The sequence below is a fragment of the Amphiura filiformis genome, chromosome 10 (assembly GCF_039555335.1).
Source record: "Amphiura filiformis chromosome 10, Afil_fr2py, whole genome shotgun sequence".
NCBI classification, from domain to species: domain Eukaryota; kingdom Metazoa; phylum Echinodermata; class Ophiuroidea; order Amphilepidida; family Amphiuridae; genus Amphiura; species Amphiura filiformis.
Window position 1 is genome coordinate 68243502 of NC_092637.1, and position 21424 is coordinate 68264925.

The 21424-nt window shown below is 36.4% G+C and overlaps 1 protein-coding gene across 1 annotated transcript; it reads left to right on the forward strand.

Moving 5' to 3' along the window:
• Positions 1–244: 244 nt before the first annotated feature.
• LOC140162073 (uncharacterized) lies at positions 245–21424 on the forward strand. The gene is made up of 9 exons (XM_072185362.1): positions 245–581; positions 4977–5130; positions 6393–6449; positions 6616–6699; positions 10914–10981; positions 12489–12540; positions 14140–14245; positions 20509–20651; positions 21263–21424. The coding sequence occupies exons 1-9, from the start codon at positions 328–330 to the stop codon at positions 21422–21424; spliced, it is 1080 nt and encodes a 359-aa protein (XP_072041463.1). The 5' UTR covers positions 245–327.

A 21424-nucleotide genomic window follows, 5' to 3' on the forward strand; every position in this document is an offset into this window, starting at 1 on the left:
CCACAGTTTGATTTGAATAGGCTCAGTGATCAATTATCATCTTCTCATCTTCTCTGGAATCTGGATGGACATACATTAGTACAGCTCAAGTCCTTCACGGCATCGTCTGTCATAGTTTTGTGGACACAATTATTTTGTCCAAAGATGACGCTTCTCATCCGATAAATGGTAGATATTTGAGTCGGCATTGCTATCTGCTTCACCAGCTTCTGTGGTCAAAGGCCTATGCACCATTATCTAATTAATATGTCATGTTGCAGGTGGTAACTTGATTGCAAGTCGCGCAATTGAATATTCTACTTATCAGAAATTTTCTCTTGATAAGTTATGATGGTTAAATTGACAGCAATGGTACTTATGAAGCATCGTGCATTCATCATTGGTTCATTCATAGGAATATCCATCGGACTTTTCCCTCTCCTTTTCCTGATAAGTTACCATTACCAACAACAACTTTGTAGTGATACTATCATTGCGGCACCTCTGGCTCCAGAGATATGGCATCCCAGAGCTGGCCCGTCGGGCAAGCTGGTAATACGATCATTGCGGAGTAAGGAGGAGGAGATATTTGACGATGTAAGGTAGGTTATATAATCGAAACCGCTCATGATAAGCGAAATAAACAAGTTGTGCTAGAAGTATAATTTTATTTAAGTTTTATTGTTTTAAATGAGGCGTTTGGTTTTATGTTATTTAAGTTTTACTTGTTTCAAATGAGGCGCTCGGTTTTATAGAGTTTATCATTACAGACATAGGCCCTAATGTATTATTTCTGTCAATGCTTTTTAATTCTTTACCAAATGTTATGGAATTAGAAATAACTGTTTATTGCCGCAAACTTAAAAAATAAAATGGCTGTTTTTACCGTTGATAACACGGTAGTTCGCAACGCAAACTTAAAAAACCAGGCAAAACAGACACATCATTTAATAGTATGACATTTTCGTATTGGAGGCCGGGGGTACATAAACACAATCATTTTGAATGAGGTCAATTCAGATATTAGATGTAAATTGAGACATGTGTATAAACATTACATAATTATGCCAAATTTCGGGCCAAATTCATTAAAAAATCGTACATTATGACTTTAATTTCACAAGATCACCAAAGATCAGCGGAACTTGACAACCTTAAGGGCTGGGGTATGAACGTTTGGACAGTATTTATTGTGGGACATTAGAGCACATCAGACATATCGAATTGCATTCTGAATACGAAGAATGTCATTCTGATATCAAATAATTTTGATTTTTGAAATTCGCAATTTAATACACATTTTATGGCAAATCATTAAAAATTGATATTTTTGATATTTAACAGTACTTGAAGTAAACTTTATAAATCTGATGATTTATACTTAAAGTGTATGTAGGTGGGATGAAAAGCCGACGATCAATTGAAAATTTTGACCTTTCGTATTGAAGATATGGATTTTTTCCCCAAAACACAAAAAAAAAATTAGGTCTTTTTGGGAAAAAATCCATATCTTCAATATGAAAGGTCAAAATTTTCAATTGACCGTCGGCTTTTCCTCCCTGCTACATACACTTTAAGAATATGTCATTAGATTTATATAATTTACTTCGAGGACTGTTATATATCAAAATTTGACAAATATCAAATTTGTATAATTTGTCATAAAATTTGTATTATATTGTGATTTTCAAAAATGAAAATTATTTGATATCAGAAAGACATGCTTCGTATTCAGAATGCAATTCGATAGGTCTGAGGTGCTCTCATGTCCCACAAAAAAAAATACTGTCGAAACGCAATAAACGCTCATTTTAGATCCCTTAAAGCAAATCTGTTTTTTTCCACATCGACACCATCGTCTCTGCTTGCCTCTTTCTTTTTCTCGCTTCGTTCTGTTCTTATTTCCAACTTCTTTCGTTTGTTCATGTTCTTTCTGTTCTTTCCCTGTTATATCGTACAAGGGCGAGTCCTAAAACGATGCGTTAGGTGATAATATTTTTTAATAATATTTTCTAATTTTGTAATGCAATTAAACAACTTCCTTTAATTCTAATGTGTATTCATGGCGATTTCTGTCCATGTACCATCTAGAAAAGCTTGATACGGGAGATTGATATACAGTATGCTATTAGGGGGTGTATGTGGGAATACGAACCAAAATGGAACATTTGAGAAGGCAATATAATGTAACAGATTGTTACATTAGAGACTATCGTTAAATTTCAAAATATATATTTTTTAAACAGTAAAATATTTAAAAATGGGGGTAAGGCGCCCAAGGCGACGAAACAAAGAAACCCTGTTCTACGGGACGGACCTTAGGGTCGGTCGGTCGGTCTTTTTTTTTTTCTTTTTTTTTTTTTTGGAAATGACCCAAAAAGCACTAAAATTTATAAATAATTTGCTAATTGAGAAAAAAAAAATTGCTCCTGAAATTTCCGAAATTTGGGTCGGCATTCATTTGTACAGGAAATATTTTTTCACAATTTGTTCAAAATCTGGGTCGGTCGGGCCCGTAGAACAGGGTTTTCGTTTAATAATACAATACGATACTGAAGTATGCTATCAGTAATAAATAATTTTACTTCCGCGAAAGTATTCAATTCTACACTGTATACCATCTTCTAATTGCATTGTAAGAAATCAATATGAATAAATAATAACCTTGTCAAGTAACAATACAACCATGTTATCATCAGCTTATTCTGTTTAATTTAACACCATTTGCTTTTGTCCGCCCTTAATCGGGTTATTGGATTTTAAATATTTTACCAGGGGGTTACCCATACATGACACCTTTGTTCCATAACCATTAAGGTAGGCCCTATAGGACATTTTTTGTTTTTTCTATAGCCCCCGAATGAAATGTATTTAATTTATGTTTGTACTCACTCAGGCAGCATTGTGTGTGAATTTTACATCCAAACTAAGTGCTATTCTTTTTTATGGGCATTTTAGTGTCTAAAATGGCCCAATATGAGGGTTTTTCAATATTGCCGTCCATTTCTAATCGTCATCCCCATAGGCTCATAAAAATTTAATAGCACCTAGTTTAAATGTAAAATTCACACAAAAAGATTTTGAGTGATGATTAAATACTTTTCATTCGGGGGCTATGTGGAATTATTTTAATTTTTTTTAATGTATCCCTTGTATAATGAAATTTCACAATAAAATGTCCATTGGAAGCAAAGGTGCCTATGACGCGTATAGCAATGGCGGCGGTTTGACGGACATTGTTCCGGTGGGGGGGACACTCGAATATGAAAGTGACGTACCTGTGCCCACCAGCGTACGAAACTAGGGGTCTATCAGTGTGGAAATTTTCAGAAAAAAGGGGCCATTGTCAAAAATGGGGTGATTTTTTATGGGAGCACCCAAAGTTTTACATCATTAACAATCAAAATAGCTTTTTACCCAATTTTACAGTACAAAATAGACAAAACTCGGGTCATTGGGTAGGATTTGCGAAAAATAACGGGGTCATTATATGACAGTGCCCCCACCCCCACCCGGGAAATTGTTGTATGCATGTAGGCCTACAGTTGTTTAGGGCAAAAGGTAGATTTATTTTGACTGAAAAAAACAAAACAAATGTAAAATGAGAGGAAAATTGCAACAATTTTTTTTATTTATTTACAGATTTTGAGGTTTTTTAGAATCATTTACACCCCAACACACACACCAGGCAAACCAGCAAATATACATATTTAGAATGGCAAAGATTTTAAATTCATATGTGAGGGTAAAAGTGCTACTTTTTGGAAAAAATTATAAAAAATAAGTTTTTGGTTGACCCAAATTTTTTCGGACTACGTACCAAAAAAAAAAAAAATTCTTGAGTCAAGAAAAAAAAAATCATTTTTAAAAACTAGATAAAAATATCTTGGACCCGTTTTTTAATTTTTATAAAAAAATTGGACCAACTTTGAGAAGTTTGAACTAATAATGATTAAAAAATGCTAAATTTTGCCCAAAAATCATAAGAAAAGATTAATTTTTGCCCACATTTATAAAAATGATCAAAAAAAAAAAAAATTAAAATAAATAAAAAAACGTGTCCTAGATATTTTTATCTAGTTTCTAAAAATTAATGACTTTTTTTATTTTTTTATTTTATGTAAAACCATAAAAAACTCGTTTTGGGGAGACTTTCTCCAAAACTGAACATTTTTGCCTACATCATACATGGTTAGTTTTGATGAATTCATCATGTCTTTGTCATTCTAAGTATACTTTTCTATACATTAGGCCAATGATTTCGCAGTTATGAGGCCAAGTGTTTCCATAATACCAGGGTTAAGACCACCCTTAGATAGAGAATACAGATTCATGTAAAATGTCTTATTATATCTTTAAGGTTATACGACGTATTGTTGGTCGAAGCAGCCGATTTTCATTATCTGAATCAATATATTATTGAAAAATAACACTTTGGTGTTTTGCAAAAGTTCATTCTAAAAATCATATACTTTGAAAACTTGCTTAATTTATTGATGTTATTGAGTTATAAATGTACCTTTTACAAAAGTGTTGTTGTTTCAGCCCTCTTTACAACATAACTCAAGAACCACAGGACCAACCAAAGTATATCTGTGATATTTGAATTATTCTACACGCTCGCTATGAATTGAGCAATGCAATGTTTGCTTAAGCTCACTACCATTGGCAAGATGCTGTGAACTACTTTTTTTCTGCTGCTTCGACCAACAATACATCGTATAACCTTAATACAGTGTAGGCCTTTATCATGCTTTAACAAGTACAAGGCTAGACATTATTGCACTCTTGAACCAATACTCGGCTTCTTTGTATTCATTCTAATGCATTTTTCATAGTGATTTCAAATAATTATGGACATGAAAGTTTCTGAAATTTGTCGTCTACAGTCGACACCATCCCAGGTACACGCGTGGGGAGAGTTATTAAACAAGGCCAGAAAATTACACTAATATCACGTTTCCTCGTTGTCTTTTTTTTCCATTTTTTTTCTATAGTGATACTAGTAATATCAATATTGCTGATATGCAGAATCTTCTGTCACAAAAAGTAATATCGGGTGACGAATTAGGAATAGATGGTTGGTGGATGTCACACTCAAAATGGAATGCCACAACACGTTGCGATCAGGATGCCAAGAATTGTACGCAGGTAGGTAATGATAATAGGGAAAATGGCCGCCATCTTGGAAACTAATATGGCCGATGTATAAAATGGAATACTACAACACGAAGTGATCAGGATGCCAAGAATTGTACGTAGGTACGTATGTAATGATAATAGGGAAAATGGCCGCCATCTTGGAAACTAATTATGGCCGATGTATAAAATGGAATGCTACAACACGTAGTGATCAGGATGCCAAGAATTGTACGCAGGTATGTAATGATAATAGGGAAAATGGCCGCCATCTTGGAAACTAATATGGCCGATGTATAAAATGGAATGCTACAACACGAAGTGATCAGGATGCCAAGAATTGTACGCAGGTAGGTAATGATAATAGGAAAATGGCCGCCATCTTGGAAACTAATATGGCCGATGTATAAAATGGAATGCTACAACACGAAGTGATCAGGATGCCAAGAATTGTACGCAGGTAGGTAATGATAATAGGGAAAATGGCCGCCATCTTGGAAACTAATATGGCCGATGTATAAAATGGAATGCTACAACACGAAGTGATCAGGATGCCAAGAATTGTACGCAGGTAGGTAATGATAATAGGGAAAATGGCCGCCATCTTGGAAACTAATTATGGCCGATGTATAAAATGGAATGCTACAACACGAAGTGATCAGGATGCGAAGCATAAGTTGTGTGCAGGTAGGTATATGATATAATAGGGTAAATGGCCGCCATCTTGGAATCTAATATGGCCGCTGATTTAAAGAAATCAATTAATATGAAGTTGAGAGTTGGTCATGTATAAAATGGAATGCCACAGCACGATGCGATCGGGATGAGAAGCGTTGATTGTACGCAGGTATAATCATGATAGTCTCTAATTATATAGAAGAAATAGTGGTCATGGCCGCTTTTTTTTAGAAAAAGAAGTGACGCTTGACAGTTGTGGAATCATGGGCATATACAATATGGAATGCATGATGCGATCGGTCTGCGTAGCATTATACTTTTGTAATTATATATGGAAATGGCCGCCATTTTGGAATTTAATATGGCCGCTGATTTAGAAAAAGAAATAAATTTGATGTTGATAGTTAGTGCATCATGTTAGGTAATGATATACGGCATGGGAAATGGGCCGACCATTTGGGAATCTAATGTTAGAGAAGAGATATAGCCAGGAGTTTATTTGATGGCTTTTGGAAGTTTGAAAAACTATTCAAACTGAGTTACAGGTATATAGCATCAGTCATTGTTCAATAATTTGTTACTTTTTTCCCCCTCAGGTTTTTACTACTGCTTGCAGAAAACAAATGACCACGGCTATCTACCAGTTCCTACCTGTAAGTGATAGATTCTTTGATTTAAAGCATAGACGGCTAATTACTCACTAATTGATAATAGCTCCTCCTACCCAGATTATAATTCTAATTGTACACATCTTAAGATAATGACACCTGGCAGCTATTGTTGATAGGCTTTCATATATTTTGTTTGATTCCAATACAGATAGAGGCAGATAGTGGAATCATCGGTATTGAATTCTCTGGTAAAGGATCGTCACAGTCAGATTTCCACTGGAGGAACAAAAAGGTAGGCCCTATCGGTTTAGTATAGGCCTATGTCTGTTTTTTTTTTTTTTTTGTCTGCTAAAAACGCACCTCGATTTTCCAAAAATACGCAAAAATGCACGATATCCCGCCGAAAACGCAAAATGTTAATAACAAAATAATTGGGGATTTGCAGAGTCTCTGGACCCAACGAAACGTTCTGCAATCATTCATAATTCATATTTAAAATATTACAATTTTGTATCCAAAAGAGGCATATTAACTGCATAATCTTTTCAGGATCTAAAAATGCATTGGTTTTGTACACATTTCTATATCTTTTAAGTGAGCACATGTTACAAATCAGCCCCCATTGGGATACAAAAATGTAATTGTTTTGGTGAGTTGTTTCCAAAATGTTCTTTTAAATCAACCATAAATGATCGAATCACTTGGCTCTAGGTCAAAGGAACTGGAAATGTCAGTTACCAACTGATTTATATCCCAAGGGAACTGTACCTACGACGACCAGTTTACCAGGTTGGTCAAAAACCAGGGGCAGCTCAGATGGAATCAGTTATCAGCAGATATATATCTACCAAAAAACGTTTCAAAACGTAAAAAGCGGCCAAAGTTTAAAAAATCTTTCCTGTGTGGCTTTTCACCCTTTTTTAAACTTGGTCCCATTTAGTTAAGTAGTATTAACATGAAGAATGAGTCCTAATTTTTACATGCAACAATGTACTCTTATTATAGGTTTAAGACTGTTCGAAAGCGGTGCAATATGACGTAGGCTACCGTATGTATTATCAAAAACATTTCAAGGTTTATGTTTTATTATATTGCGTGATCATAAAGAGTAGTAGAGTATTATATATACTTAGCAAATTGACTGTGTGTCAACCTGCTACATATAGGCCCTACATCTGTACATAAGGCGCAGAATCGCACATGACGATGAAGAATTTAACAAAGTGAGTATTTGCTACAAAATACATTATAACGTCTATACGGAAAAAAACTTCAATTACGCACGAACATTAATTCATTTGCTCTACAAAATAAACATTGACAACTAAGAAAACCAACAAGTAGCCTATAGATGATTTCGTATGGGTCTTTAAAAACTTTCATAAATAAAAAAAAATAAAAAAAAGGGTGAAAAGCCACACAGGAAAGATTTTTAAACTTTGGCCGCTTTTTACGTTTTGAAACGTTTTTTGAGGTAAAAAAAAATATTGCGCGCTAAGTGGTTCTTTGTAGCCATGCGAGGTGAACTAGTTGGATATCCATATTTCGCGGTTAACGGTGCTTTGTAGCCCTGCGGGGCAAACTAGTTGGATATCCATATTTCGGGGTGAGTGGTTTTTTGAAGCTCCGAGGGGCAAACTAGTTGGATATCCATATTTCGCGGTTAGCGGTTCTTTGTAGCCCTGCGGGCAAACTAGTTGGATATCCATATTTCGCGGTTAGCGGTTCTTTGTAGCCCTGCAGGGCAAACTAGTTGGATATCCATATTTCGCGGTTAGCGGTTCTTTGTAGCCCGGCGGGGCAAACTAGTTGGATATCCATATTTCGCGGTTTGTGGTTCTAGTGGTTTTAACAACCCGTAACCACCCCAGTCAGCTGCATACCGCATCCAGCTATTTTAATTATCAAAATACTAGTTTTTAATGCTATGGGGTAACAGAATTATTAAAAAATTAATAGCTGAACCCAATAGTTCAGCCAAGGACTGGAAACGACATATTGATGACTTTATATAGAGTGTATTCAATAAACCCAAGGCGGAGCGAGAGTTGCCAAGTAACCGCTATCCGAACCATAAATACACATGCATGATCAGACAACGAGTATTCAATTTCCTCATAGCATCCCACGTTGTACACACGTCAGTCGAATTTGGCGGTGCTGGTTTGTTAGCCCTCCAAGTTATAACATCGTTCACTTTGTGTTGAACATTGTATTTGGGCCTCGCTGTAATAACATAAAGATCAGTATGATCAGTGTGGTATCACAGAGCAGACCCTTGAGAGGGTCTGCTCATTTGGCTCATTTGCATGGCAGTCGGACTCGCCATTGTATTTGATCATTTGTGTATGGAGAGCAATGGCGACCCGTCATTGTATTTGTTCATGTGTGTATGGAGATCCACTCTTGGAGCCCATGGGACTTGGGCTAGGTCCTCAGGTAGAGTCAGACGCTGTATGTACTAGAAACGCCCATTCTTGATTCTGCGTTCATTCAATGTTAGCATTAAATTTGTATTGCCCGGCGGCCCCGCGTAATGGAAAAACCTGAATTTGTTACATAAAAAGAAATGAAAATTAGAAAAAGCAAGGTTCCACCTGAGTACATATTAAATTGGTGTAGAAATTGTTTTCAAATATATATATGAATTTAGACAAACATACGGGATATAATGAACCTTTGACATGACGCCATGATGACATGATTTTATTAGTCGTTTTGTATGTCATAATACCAGTATTTGTAATTTTATATTATATAGAACTAATATTTTGCATCATAAATGCGCAGTTCATATGCACAGACGATTACTAATCTTCAAGACTTCAAAATAACGTGTTACTAAGCAGGTAATAGGTGCTGGCCTTGTCCTATTGTACTTGTTCATTTGTGTATGGAGAGCTCACTGACCTGTTAATAGAGGTCAATGGGATAGCTTCTTTATGGGGCACTTCTCCATCGGTTTCAGGGCGCAGTTCATTGAACTCAGCGGGATTCTATTGCAAGTGCTTTTATATTATTACAAAACGGATCGTGGTTATTGCCTTGACAAATCTAATACATAATTCATACCAGGGATTAATAAATCCAGGGTGCGGACATTTCATTGGTCGCAAACCACCGGGATTCGATACAAGTTTGCGTTGTAAATGAATGCGTGAATAAGAGTGTCATCCCCTTGGCGCGATATTTGATTTCTGAAAATACTCAAGTTGTCGTTCAAAATGCCTAAAAATCATCAAGATATTGCAATACTGTCTAAAGTGATGTAAAATTGTGGCAAATTTGTATGATTTATCGCACATAATTTCTGCGTAGCGTGGAGAATCATTTACATAGGATTTTGGAAAAAAAATGTGATAATTTTAGGGAAATATAGAATGGCGGAAGAAACAAATAAAACATTTTCCTGGAATGTGTAGACCATACTCTTTCTGTTCCTATTGATTTGGATACTGAAATAATTCTTAAAATGAAGCTGTTGGGTGATTTAAGTTGGCGTTTCTAGAGTGTGTCATTATTGGCAAACATCTAGGGATATTGTTGAGAGGGCACTCGATTCACGAGATTTCTTTTTGCAAGAACGCCAAAATAGCACGAATTTTGTTGGTTTGCGACTGAAGAGTGTCCGCACTATAGATTTCTGCCATGCAAATTAGCTAGTGTCAGTGGGTAAGAAAGTGGCATCTTTTGAATCGTCAAGACAAGCCACATAATCTTATGTAAGACTCTGCTGGGTGTTTCGATCATGTATTATGCGTGTTTGGTCAAGTGAGGATAATTTGTAAAGCATCAATTTCGAAGTCATAGAGGGTTTGATCATGCTGATGATGTTGCCATTTTGTACGACTTCTGAGTGTTTATAGCCCAAAATGAATGAATAAAATCGTGTATGAGATATTTGCGGGGATATTTGGGTGCATTGGGCACTTATGGGTTGGGTATAATAGATTTCTATGTATACAATTAAGTCTGATATATTTTCGATGGAATATATATTTTCACTTGAAAAGTTAGTAGTTTTCCGAATTGCAATTTCTGAATATTATATAAAAGGTGAGAATAAGACTATAAATGTAAGAGTATGGGATAATTTTGATTGTTAATAAATGCGAAACGCCGGCGGTAGACATCAGCAATATCAGGGATTGCCGCGATTCTTGCAGTAGCTTTTATGAATAGAATACAATAGTGGATACAATAGCGGATACAATAGCGGAACAATAGAGCTCTCTTACGGGCAAATAAACCTCGTCGCGTTTTGCTAAATTTCACTTCTTCTTTTTCATGAACTAACCGTTATTTTTTTAAACTTGTGGCAAAACTTCGACCGAAGTTTTTAATCCAAGGGAACTGATCTATAAGACGATCAGTTTACCAGTTTGGTCAAAACCACATTATTTGACCAAGGGGTTTTGTACAAGATGTAAGAAAATAAAATTAGTAAAAACAGTTAAATATCATTTGATGATTAAAATTTGAAGATTCTTTTTATAATTGACACAGATGGATGCCGCTATTAACGGCGCCCAAACATTGCTGAAATACACAGACGACAGCTACGATATAGCCAGGTTAGTTCAGTACGTTATTACAGGAGTAGCTAGGAGTATGGGTCATGTATAGGTTAAATATGGGTCATGCATAGGTTAGATATGGGTCATGCATAGATTCAATACCACTAATTAGAGTCGGGCAGTGCCTGAAAAACGAGAGGGACTATTTTCTTTTATGGCATCTAAAAATGTGTTTAAAAATCACTGAAAATACCAACCTGTAGAGTCAAATATAATTATGTGAGTAACATGCAGAAATGACATGCTGTCTACCATTATTTTATCGTTTTGATGAAAAGTTCACCCATATTCATCCGCTGCCCATCAATTTCCAGCCGGGCGAACTATACAATAGTGATATAATAATAAATAATATGACGTCGTTCCTTTAAGGGATCTGGAATGAGCGTTTTGACAGTATTTTTTATGGGACATGAGAGCACATCAGACATATCGAATTGCATTCTGAATACGAAGAAGTCTTTCTGATATCAAATAATTTTCATTTTTTGAAATTCACGATATAATACAAATTTTATGACAAATTATTAAAATTGGATATTTGTCACATTTTTGATATATAACAGTCCTCGAAGTAAATTTTATAAATCTAATGATATATTCTTAAAGTGTATGTAGCTGGAAGGAAAAGCCGACGATCAATTGAAAAATTTGACCTTTCATATTGAAGATATGGATTTTTCCCCAAAAATGACCTAATATTTTTTGGTGTTTTGGGAAAAAAATCCATATCTTCAATACGAAAGGTCACAATTTTCAATTGATCGTTGGCTTTTCATCCCACCTACATACACTTTAAGTATAAATCATCAGATTTATAAAGTTTACTTCGAGTACTGTTAAATATCAAAAATATCAATTTTTAATCATTTCCCATAAAATGTGTATTACATTGCGAATTTCAAAAAATCAAAATTATTTGATCAGAAAGACATTCTTCGTATTCAGAATGCAATTCGATATGTCTGATGTGCTCTAATGTCCCACAATAAATACTGTCAAAACGTTCATACCCCACCCCTTAAGCGTGGCCATTTGGCCCGAATTTGGCAAATATACGGTACTACAAATTATGTTCATTTAGAATACCATTGTAAAATAACAAATGAAGAGCTTGTTTCCAAACCATGTTAAGTCCACAACCACATGTTTCTCATTTACTTGTGTGATACAATCACAATTACTTTGACAAGTTTGACATTAGCAACAATGAGTTGTACCATCAACTAGCCATTATTTACCACAACAAATGCTGCTTAACAATATGCAGACTATTGTTCTCACTTGGGTAGCAAATGCCTCACACAGTATTGTTACTGTGCATCCATCCACTGTTTGCTTTGTAATGGTGCATCCAACTGAAATTCCTATACCTATAGCATCACAACCCATTGCAATATCGCACAGTTAAATCAGAAACATGTGTTTGTGGACTTAACATGGTTTAGAACCACTGAACTTAGAGCCTGCCTGTCTGACCATCTTATCATGTTATCCTTTACAGACTTCTTTTTCCGACTGGGAATTATTCAATAATGTCAGCTCAAGTATCAAAGGTAAATAAGTGGCAAGGGTGTGTGGGGGTGTGTTGGGTGGGGGGGGGGCGTGTCGGATGCAATATCGGATTAACACGTAATCATGAAATCTTCATAAATACTCGTAAATGTAGTGTGTGTTGCTGAAGCAAGATTATGTTATTCTAAAACCGCCGAGGTGCGATTAACATGATTAAGTACCCCACAGTAAGTAGGCCTGTGTTGGCAGCGACGTAGCTTGCTTCTTCATTCATCATTCAGCGCTGTGTTTACAATCCTCCGGTCTCCTGACCACCCGATGGGTGGTCATCGGGTGGTCAAGTGTCAGCAGATCATTGTAGATGGCAGGCAAGTCATATCCGGCGTCCCCGTTGAGTGTAAACCCTACGCTGAATGAAGGTGTCGTAAAATGGTGTCGCAAACTACGTCGCTGCTAACCAAGACTCTGGAAAAGGTAACTTTTTAAGCAAATTAATGTCAAGAATGAGTAACCCAGCAAACACAAAAACGTTTTAAAAACGTTTTAAATAAGTTATATTTTGGCTTTTGGTTTAGGTAAAAACGTTTTAATAACATTAAAATGTCGGGTTATATAAAGGTCATGATAACGTTATAAAACGTTTTGTATGAATACACACTACAACAATATTTTTAAATGTTTTCAAAAAATGTTATTGTAAACTCTTTTGCAAACATTTTTGCCGAATATTGTGTCAATACTTAAATAACATTATGTAAAAATATTTGAACCCAGCAAACACAGAAATGTTCTTAAAATGTTTTTTCAAAACATTTTAATAACAATTAAATGTCGGGTTATATAAAGGTCATGAAAACGTTTTTAAAACGTTATTGAAAATATTTTGGGCAAACAATTTTCGCAAAATATTTTTTCAACCCCAAAATAACATTTTGTTTAGAATGTTTTGTATCAAGTTTTCCAGAATGTTTTTGGAATGTTATTAAAACGTTTTTATACCCTTTATATAACCCGACATTTAAACGTTTTCTCTAAAACATTTTTGTTTGCTGAGCAGTAGATTATCAAACAATGTTTTTAAGGTTATGAAAACGTTTTATACTCTTAATATACCCTTTATATAACCCGACATTTAAACGTTTTCTGACAACATTTTATAACATTTTGCGAATGATGTCGAAAACGTTTTGTGTTTGCTGGGAAGTCCAATAGCAGTATCCACGCTGCTAGGCCTGTGTTGTTTTTCAATTTGTAACTGTTAACCGTTTATTTTGAATGGTCTGTCAGCCTTTTTGTTTCATCAACATTGGCGGTACGTCGTATGCGATAGGATCTCACCTGTCCCTTTTTTGGGAAAAAATCGCGTACGCCCCTAAATTCCTCCTGGAGTAAATAATGACCGCTCACTTCATGAAATGAGCTATTCAAGTTAAAATCCACACACCCCTGGAACTTATGACCTTAATCTTTCTCACATGCAAGGAGTGTGAATTGCAAATGGGATTACCTGAATGGGTGACTCCATTTGAAACCTGCACCCTCTGTGTGCGATATTAAGGACATGTCTTCCATAGTGGGAGTGTGGATTTTGCTAGCCCAAGGGGATCTTTTGTTGACCTCACCTGTTTTTGACATTTCAGATTTTTCCGCATGACAAGCAGATTAAGAGCATTACAGCCATGTTAACGTGTTATGGGTACGACGGCTTTGCTATGTTTCAAGATATTGTAATCAAACCAATATATGGTAAGAATTAACAAATAACCGTTTACAAACAATATACCAATTAAAAGACAGCTCATATACACACGAGCCCCCACATAATGTAAACACATAATAATATAATAATAATACTTTATTTTTATAAAGCGCATTTACATCAAACAAGATCACAAAGCGCTGAACAATATTAAAACAAAATATAATAGTACAGATAAAATATAAAAACATCAATAAAAAGTACAGATAACATTATCATAAAAACAAATTAATATGAAAAACAAGATAATCACGAGATAATATAAGATAAAAGAAAAATACAATAACACCAAGATGGGTAATGCAATGAAGGAATGATTAATGAGCAGCAGATGCAGAAACACATTGCACTAACCAACTGGCTAACAGCAAAAAGCAAATGATGTAGGGCCGCCACAACAAATTCACGAGAGTAAAAACAATCAAAACTGAGCGGGCGTACACCAAAAGCAACAAACAATATGAATGAATAAAAAATATATAACTGCGCAAAAAGAAACTTTAACTAACACCTAAAATGCAATCTGCACAGGAAACGGAAACACGAGATCAAAGGCCACAAAAATTAACTGTGCAGAAAGCAAAAAGGAAAAAATTTGAAGCAAAATTTACCAAAAAAATATATAGACAAAAACCGTGATGAGAATTGCAAAGGAAGAGGTGAACGAGCAAGAGCAAAACAATAACAACAATGCAATTACCATCGGTCTAATATAATAATAAGCAAATACCATCGGTCTAACATAATAATAAGCAAATACCATCGGTCAAACATAATAATAAGCACAAGAAAAGCAAAAAAACTAAAACAGCTAATAATGTAGGCCCACTACAAAACAATCATGTGAGCAAAACCAAAAGAAACAAGTGGGCATACATCAAAAGCAACAAAGCAATTATGGGGAAATAATGTAATGCAAAGCAAAAAGAAAATGATACTAATTAACACCGAAAAATGCAGTGTGCACAGGAAATGGAAAATACGAGAGCGAAGACCAAGTAACGAACTGTGCAAAATGCAAAAAACAATGATATACTTTGCTAGGATGCACAACAGCAAGATTCACGAGAGCATAAATCAAACAAAATGAAAGTATTATGCATCAAAACAATAATAGGCCTGTAAAATTACAAAAATCAAATAACATTGTAAAAATTACAAATAATTATAATTATAATACAAAATGATTAGAGTAAAAACGCCAAAAATCAAATATACACACTGAGTAAAAATTAATATAATTGTCAGAGTCAATTTCAGATGATGTTCGAAAAATGCGCGTGTGAAGACAATGATGATGACCACAATGCACGGAGTATGTGATGAAGAGTTGTAAAATGTAATGAGATGATAACAATCTTGCACGGAAAATAATTCGCGGAAATGCAATCCAACAAAATAATATAATATACCAGGGGAGAGGTTACTAGCACATCACCCTGGCATTTGTAGAAAATAACAAAACATTAAATAACACAATGGCGGAAAGGATGGGGTTTCTAGCGTGATTTGAATATCGGTAGAGTTGTTGCAATGCAATGCGAATATCAAATGAGATGTATCTTGGCGAATATCATTGAGATGACGAAAAATAAGGATCACTAGAGGAGAGGTTACCAGCACTTCACTCTAGTGATTATTGCACAGAAAACACATAATATTGGAATGCAGAAACAATATCTCTCGATGATAAAAACGTAGAAAAGCAAATATAACGCCATTACGTTGCAAAAATATGATGAACAATGCACGGAAATTAAATCGCGGAAAATATGATATAGGGGAGAGGTTACTAGCACATCACCCTGGAAAATGAAATATATTATAAAACACTAATTAAAACATTGGCGAAACAGATGAGTTTTCAGGCGTGATTTGAACATCGGCACAGTTGTTGCTTGGCGAATATCAGTTGGTAAGCGATTCCAAAGAGATGGTGCGGCATAGGCAAACGCTCTTTCTCCGTAGAACTTCGTGCTCGGACGGCTGGTTTTCAGTAGATTATCACGCGAAGATCTTAATCGTCTTGAAGGAACATAAGGTTGTATGAGATCACAAATGAAGCCAGGTGCCATGGCATTCATAGCCTTGAAGGTGAGCAGAAGGATTTTAAACATAGCTCTATATTCCACAGGAAGCCAATGCAATTGGCGTAGTAAAGGTGTGATATGCTCACGGCGAGATTTGCATAAAACTAAACGTGCTGCGGTGTTTTGCACGCGTTGGATTTTTGCGACTTCGGTATGCGTTAAACCGTACAACAAAGAATTTGCAGAGTCAATCCTAGATGTTACAAAGGCGTGGACGAGTCTAGCGGCAGTGTTTTCATCCAAATATTGGCGGATCTGGCCGATCTTCCGGATAGCAAACATCGCCGACTTGCAGATATTATTTACGTGGTCACTCATGCACAAAGACGCGTCCATGATGGCACCGAGGTTACGCGCTCTTGGCGATGACAACACTTCAACCTCACCAATGGATAGCTTCGCTTGAACAGGAGATGTGGATGAACTGTTGAAGCGAAAAAAAAAATGAATAAGCTCAGTCTTGTCATCATTGAGGACTAGCTTATTAAATGCACACCATGTTTTGATATCAGCAATACATGCTTCCAACTTTGGAGAGCTGAATCACGATCCTCAGGGTTGAAAACGAGGTATAACTGAGAGTCATCTGCGTAAAAAACACAGTCGATGCCATGCGACTCAATAACATCCTGGAGTGGCGCACTGTACAGGGTGAACAAAAGTGGCCCAGCTACCGACCCTTGCGGAACACCATAAGATAATGGAAGAGGATCAGATTGCACGTCGTCTATCAGAACCGATTGCGTACGATCAGCCATGTAAGACTCGATCCAGTTTAAAGCTGTACCTTTTATTCCATAGCGTGTACATAGACGGTCTAGCAACATACCATGGTCGATCGTGTCAAAAGCCGCCGAAAAATCTAAAAGGACTAGCATAGCCTCTTTCCGTCGATCAAGAGCAGATAATATATCATTCTGAACACGTAGGATGGCTGTTTCGGTGCTATGATGTTGCCTATATGCAGACTGCGAACGTGCTTGGAGGTTGTTTTCAGATAGATATGATTGCAGTTGTGATACAGCGACCCTCTCAATTACTTTGCCCAAGAAGGGGAGGTTGGAAATTGGACGATAGTTAGCATATACGTTGTGGTCGAGTCCAGCCTTTTTCAGCAATGGTCGAATAACAGCATGTTTCAGGCTCGATGGAACTACGCCGGTCTTCAGCGACTCGTTCACAATGGTTGTAATTGTTGATAGCAATTCCGGCAGACAGGTTTTAAAAAGCACCACAGGGAGGGGGTCCAAGCTGCAAGATGTGGTGGAGGCAGACTTGATGATCTTGAAAACGTCACCCTCTGTTACTGAAGAAAACTCGGAGAATGAATGAATGCAATCCTTGACAACATTGGGTGTTGCAACGTCACTTGCAAGGGATCCACGGAGTCTTGTTACCTTATCCACGAAGAAGTTGGCGATGCTATCACCGAGCGACTTCGGGCAATCATGAGATGGCAGAGCTTGGTCAACTTTAGGATTTGAAAGCTTGTCAACTACACGAAACAGGTCCTTCGAATCTGTTTGACTAATCTGTGTACGATGGTAGTCAGTTTTTGCCTTATACAGGAGATCTTTGTAAAGATCACATTGGTCTTTGAAGTACTCTTTGTCTACAGAGAGTCTAGATTTAAGCCACTTTCGCTCCCGACGACGTTTCTCTTGCTTCGCTTCTCGAAGAGCATCTGAATACCACGGAGCATGTGGTCTAAGCATCACAGTTCGCTTGCGTAGGGGTGCGTGGGTATTTAACACACCAGTCAATGAAGATGAATACTCCTTGACGAGGCTTTCCAAATCAGGAGCCGGAGCAGAGAGCAAAGGTGAAGCACGAATGTCGTCAATAAATGCGTCAGTGTCCACACCTCGAAGTCTGCGAGATTCAACGTGTTTAACACTTAGTCCTGGGCGAGCTATATTGACAAAGCATCTGACGGCATGGTGATCTGATGGTAGTCCACGATGGATCGATGGTGAGGAAACTAGATCTTCATCTTTTCTGGATATGATGAGATCTAATGTATGCCCCTTCTTATGAGTCGACCCAACGATATGTTGTTGCAAACCACATAGATCCAACATGTTTAGAAACGCCAACGCTTCACGATCATTGCAATCGTCGACATGGACATTGAAATCACCAGTGATCAGTAACCTGATAGGTGTCGCAATCACTGACTCCAGTAAGGCGGAAAACTCATCAAGAAACATGTTGAAAGTTTGCTTCTTGTTGGCATATCCAGGTCTGTAGATGATCAGGAGACGCACAGAATTTGATTTTGAAGAGACGGTAATATCAATGTATTCGATTGATTTGAATTCACGAGTTTCATTGATGTTGAATGACAAACCATCACGAACAAGAATGCCTACTCCTCCAGCTCTTGTCAAACGAGGTACATGATAGAGTTTGTAATTAGGAAGGGTATTGTTTATATCAGCAATTGACCGATGGTCCTGTACCTTTCCTGTGTACCAAGTCTCTGAGATGGCCATGAGATCTAACTGACCAGTTATAACAAAGTCGCAAAAGGCAGCAGACTTGTTCTTGGCATTCAAGGATTGTGCATTCCAGTGGCCGAATCGAATGCGAGGTGCATTCTGGGATTCAGGATTGATAGTTTTTACTTCAATCAGGTTACCTCTGTCAATGTATCGGCTCATCGTTTCAACATCCCGGCATGCATTTCTTTGGGAGATGGTCTCGATAGTTTTAACGCCATCAAGGAAACTAGTTGGAGGTGTTTGCAATGACTTGTGGGATTCAGGGAGAGCAGGCTTGATTTCAATAAGATTATTATGGTTAATGTGTCCAGCATGAGTTTCGACTTCCCAAGATGCTTTTCTACAAAAGGGATTTTCGTAAGTTCTTGTACTCATCACAGCATTTATCGACCTTTTCTTGTTTTTACCAGCACGACATCCTCGCGTGGTTGCGTTTGCCAGGATGTTAAGTGTGCGTAATTGATTCCAGGTCTCGGATGGTAATCGAGGAAAACGATTGTTTATCACACCTTGTTTTAGAAACATCAACATACTTCTAGTATACATGATTGGTGTCATAGTAAAATATACACAAGTTCTATAAATGGTGCGGAATTCAACAGTTTAGATCCGCAATGCAGTACATATAGCGTAGATGAGTCAAATTATAAAAACAAAATGTATACAGCAACGATGAACGACAAGTAAAATCAAATCATATAGGTAAAACCTATCAATGTTTATCAGGTGAACTTACTCAAAATTGCGAAGAAATTCGATGTAGAAACACAATAAAACAAAATATTTGCTGGACACAAACAATCAGCCTGCAGCCTTACGGCGCATTAATATATGCATTACATTATAATTATTATATATATCATCATATCATACCAGTTTTGAGATATTTTCTCAAAATATCAAGAGGTAGCTTTAGAACCACTAAACAAATACTAGGCATGTTTGTACTCATCTTAATGCATTTTTCATGCTGATTCCAAATATGGTAATGACAAGTTAGAATTCTGCATTATTCAGAATATTTTAATGATGGTTTATGTACGCTCATTTTGATACCCCATTTGCTCAATTTCGTTTAATATTAACAGCAATATTTTTAAAGAAATAAAAAACCCGAATTTAAAGGTTGCAGTAACCATTAATCGCTGTAAGTGCAACTTTAAATTCGGATTTTTTCTTTAAAAAAATGCCTGTCTGTTGTTAATATTGAACGCAGTTGGGCGAGCTGGTATCAAAAATAACGTACTTAAACCATCATTATTTCTATGTAAAAATATTATGTTGAATATACCGTAGAATTCCGTCTAGAAGCATTATATGCCTCTAAACGAGGGTTTTTTTAAACGAAAAATATGAAAGGCCAATACCCTTCTCAAAAACATTGCAATAGATTGGTCTTACAGATATACATGTTTGTACAGCCGCCTTTATCAGTAATATAGTTGTTCAAACTCCAAATAACGTTTTTGTTGAGAGTGTCTGCCTCTTGTCTCTTGTGTCAAAAAAAACTCGTTTAGAGGCGCGCACATATATGATTGTAGACGGAATTTTACGGTATATGTTGTTACTAATAGTTCTGAAGTTATAGGCGTATTTGTAACGGCTGCGTTACTTTTTGTGAAGTCTTTATTATTCTTTATACTTTTAACATTATAGATGACAGTACTACAACCAGCTTATCAATAAGGAAAGATAGAAAGAAATGTGTGTCATCGTGTCCCAAATATTACAAACAAGAAGACGTCACTCTCCCATTTGACACAGAGAAGGTGATCTCATCCTCAGATACGTCTGACACGGTAAGTCTCAGAGTGTAATGTCCTTCGTCTCTGTTCACATTGTTATTAAGTAAAATATATCGACCAATTTTGATGCGTTTGTTGTAATTACGGGACAACAAGAAAATTTGATGCCGGGAGTTTTCCCGTGATTTTACGAGACCAGTAAAATTACGAAATTTAAATTTTACTTTCAGTGTGTTTAAGCAGGATTATGAGGTAGTTAGGGACATACATGGATTTGTAGTATAACATGTGTGTGTGTGGGGGTGGGGGGTGGGGTGGATGTGGAGGTATGTAGGTGGTCCTGATAAGATCAGAAAAAATATGTTTTTCTTACGGTTGGTTCCCGTAAAATTACGGAAAACTTCGACATTTACTGTCCTTTTTACAATAATCCGCTCATCAACTGAATACAAAAACTCTTCGTCTTCATTTTCATCCACACCTTCACCTTCACTCATCCCTTCTACTCCATTCTTCATCTTCTCTTCATCTCTTCATTTTTACCGTCCATCATCATCGTCATCATCTCGCTATCAACAAGAAACATATTTCATCTATAAATTGAAGACCAAATTATACTGTTGTCTCTTTTATTTCAACCTGTTTTTGTTGATTTTTCTATTTAGATATCTTCCAAGCTGACTTTAGTAACCCATTTATCCATTGATCGCATGGAAGCATTACAAGCGATAGCTGACGTATGGACTGGTATAATGGCTGTCACTATATATGTACCAGTCCAAGATGCTAAGAACAGAAATGTCACTCAGACAGTCTTACAAAGGTAA

Excerpts from the sequence above, each read along its gene's own strand:
- LOC140162073 (XM_072185362.1), top strand. The coding sequence starts at position 328 with ATGATGGTTAAATTGACAGCAATGGTACTTATGAAGCATCGTGCATTC. Across the intron at positions 10,982-12,488 it reads GACAGCTACGATATAGCCAG|ACTTCTTTTTCCGACTGGGA; the intron begins GTTAGTTCAGTA and ends TATCCTTTACAG. Across the intron at positions 20,652-21,262 it reads CCTCAGATACGTCTGACACG|ATATCTTCCAAGCTGACTTT; the intron begins GTAAGTCTCAGA and ends TTTTCTATTTAG.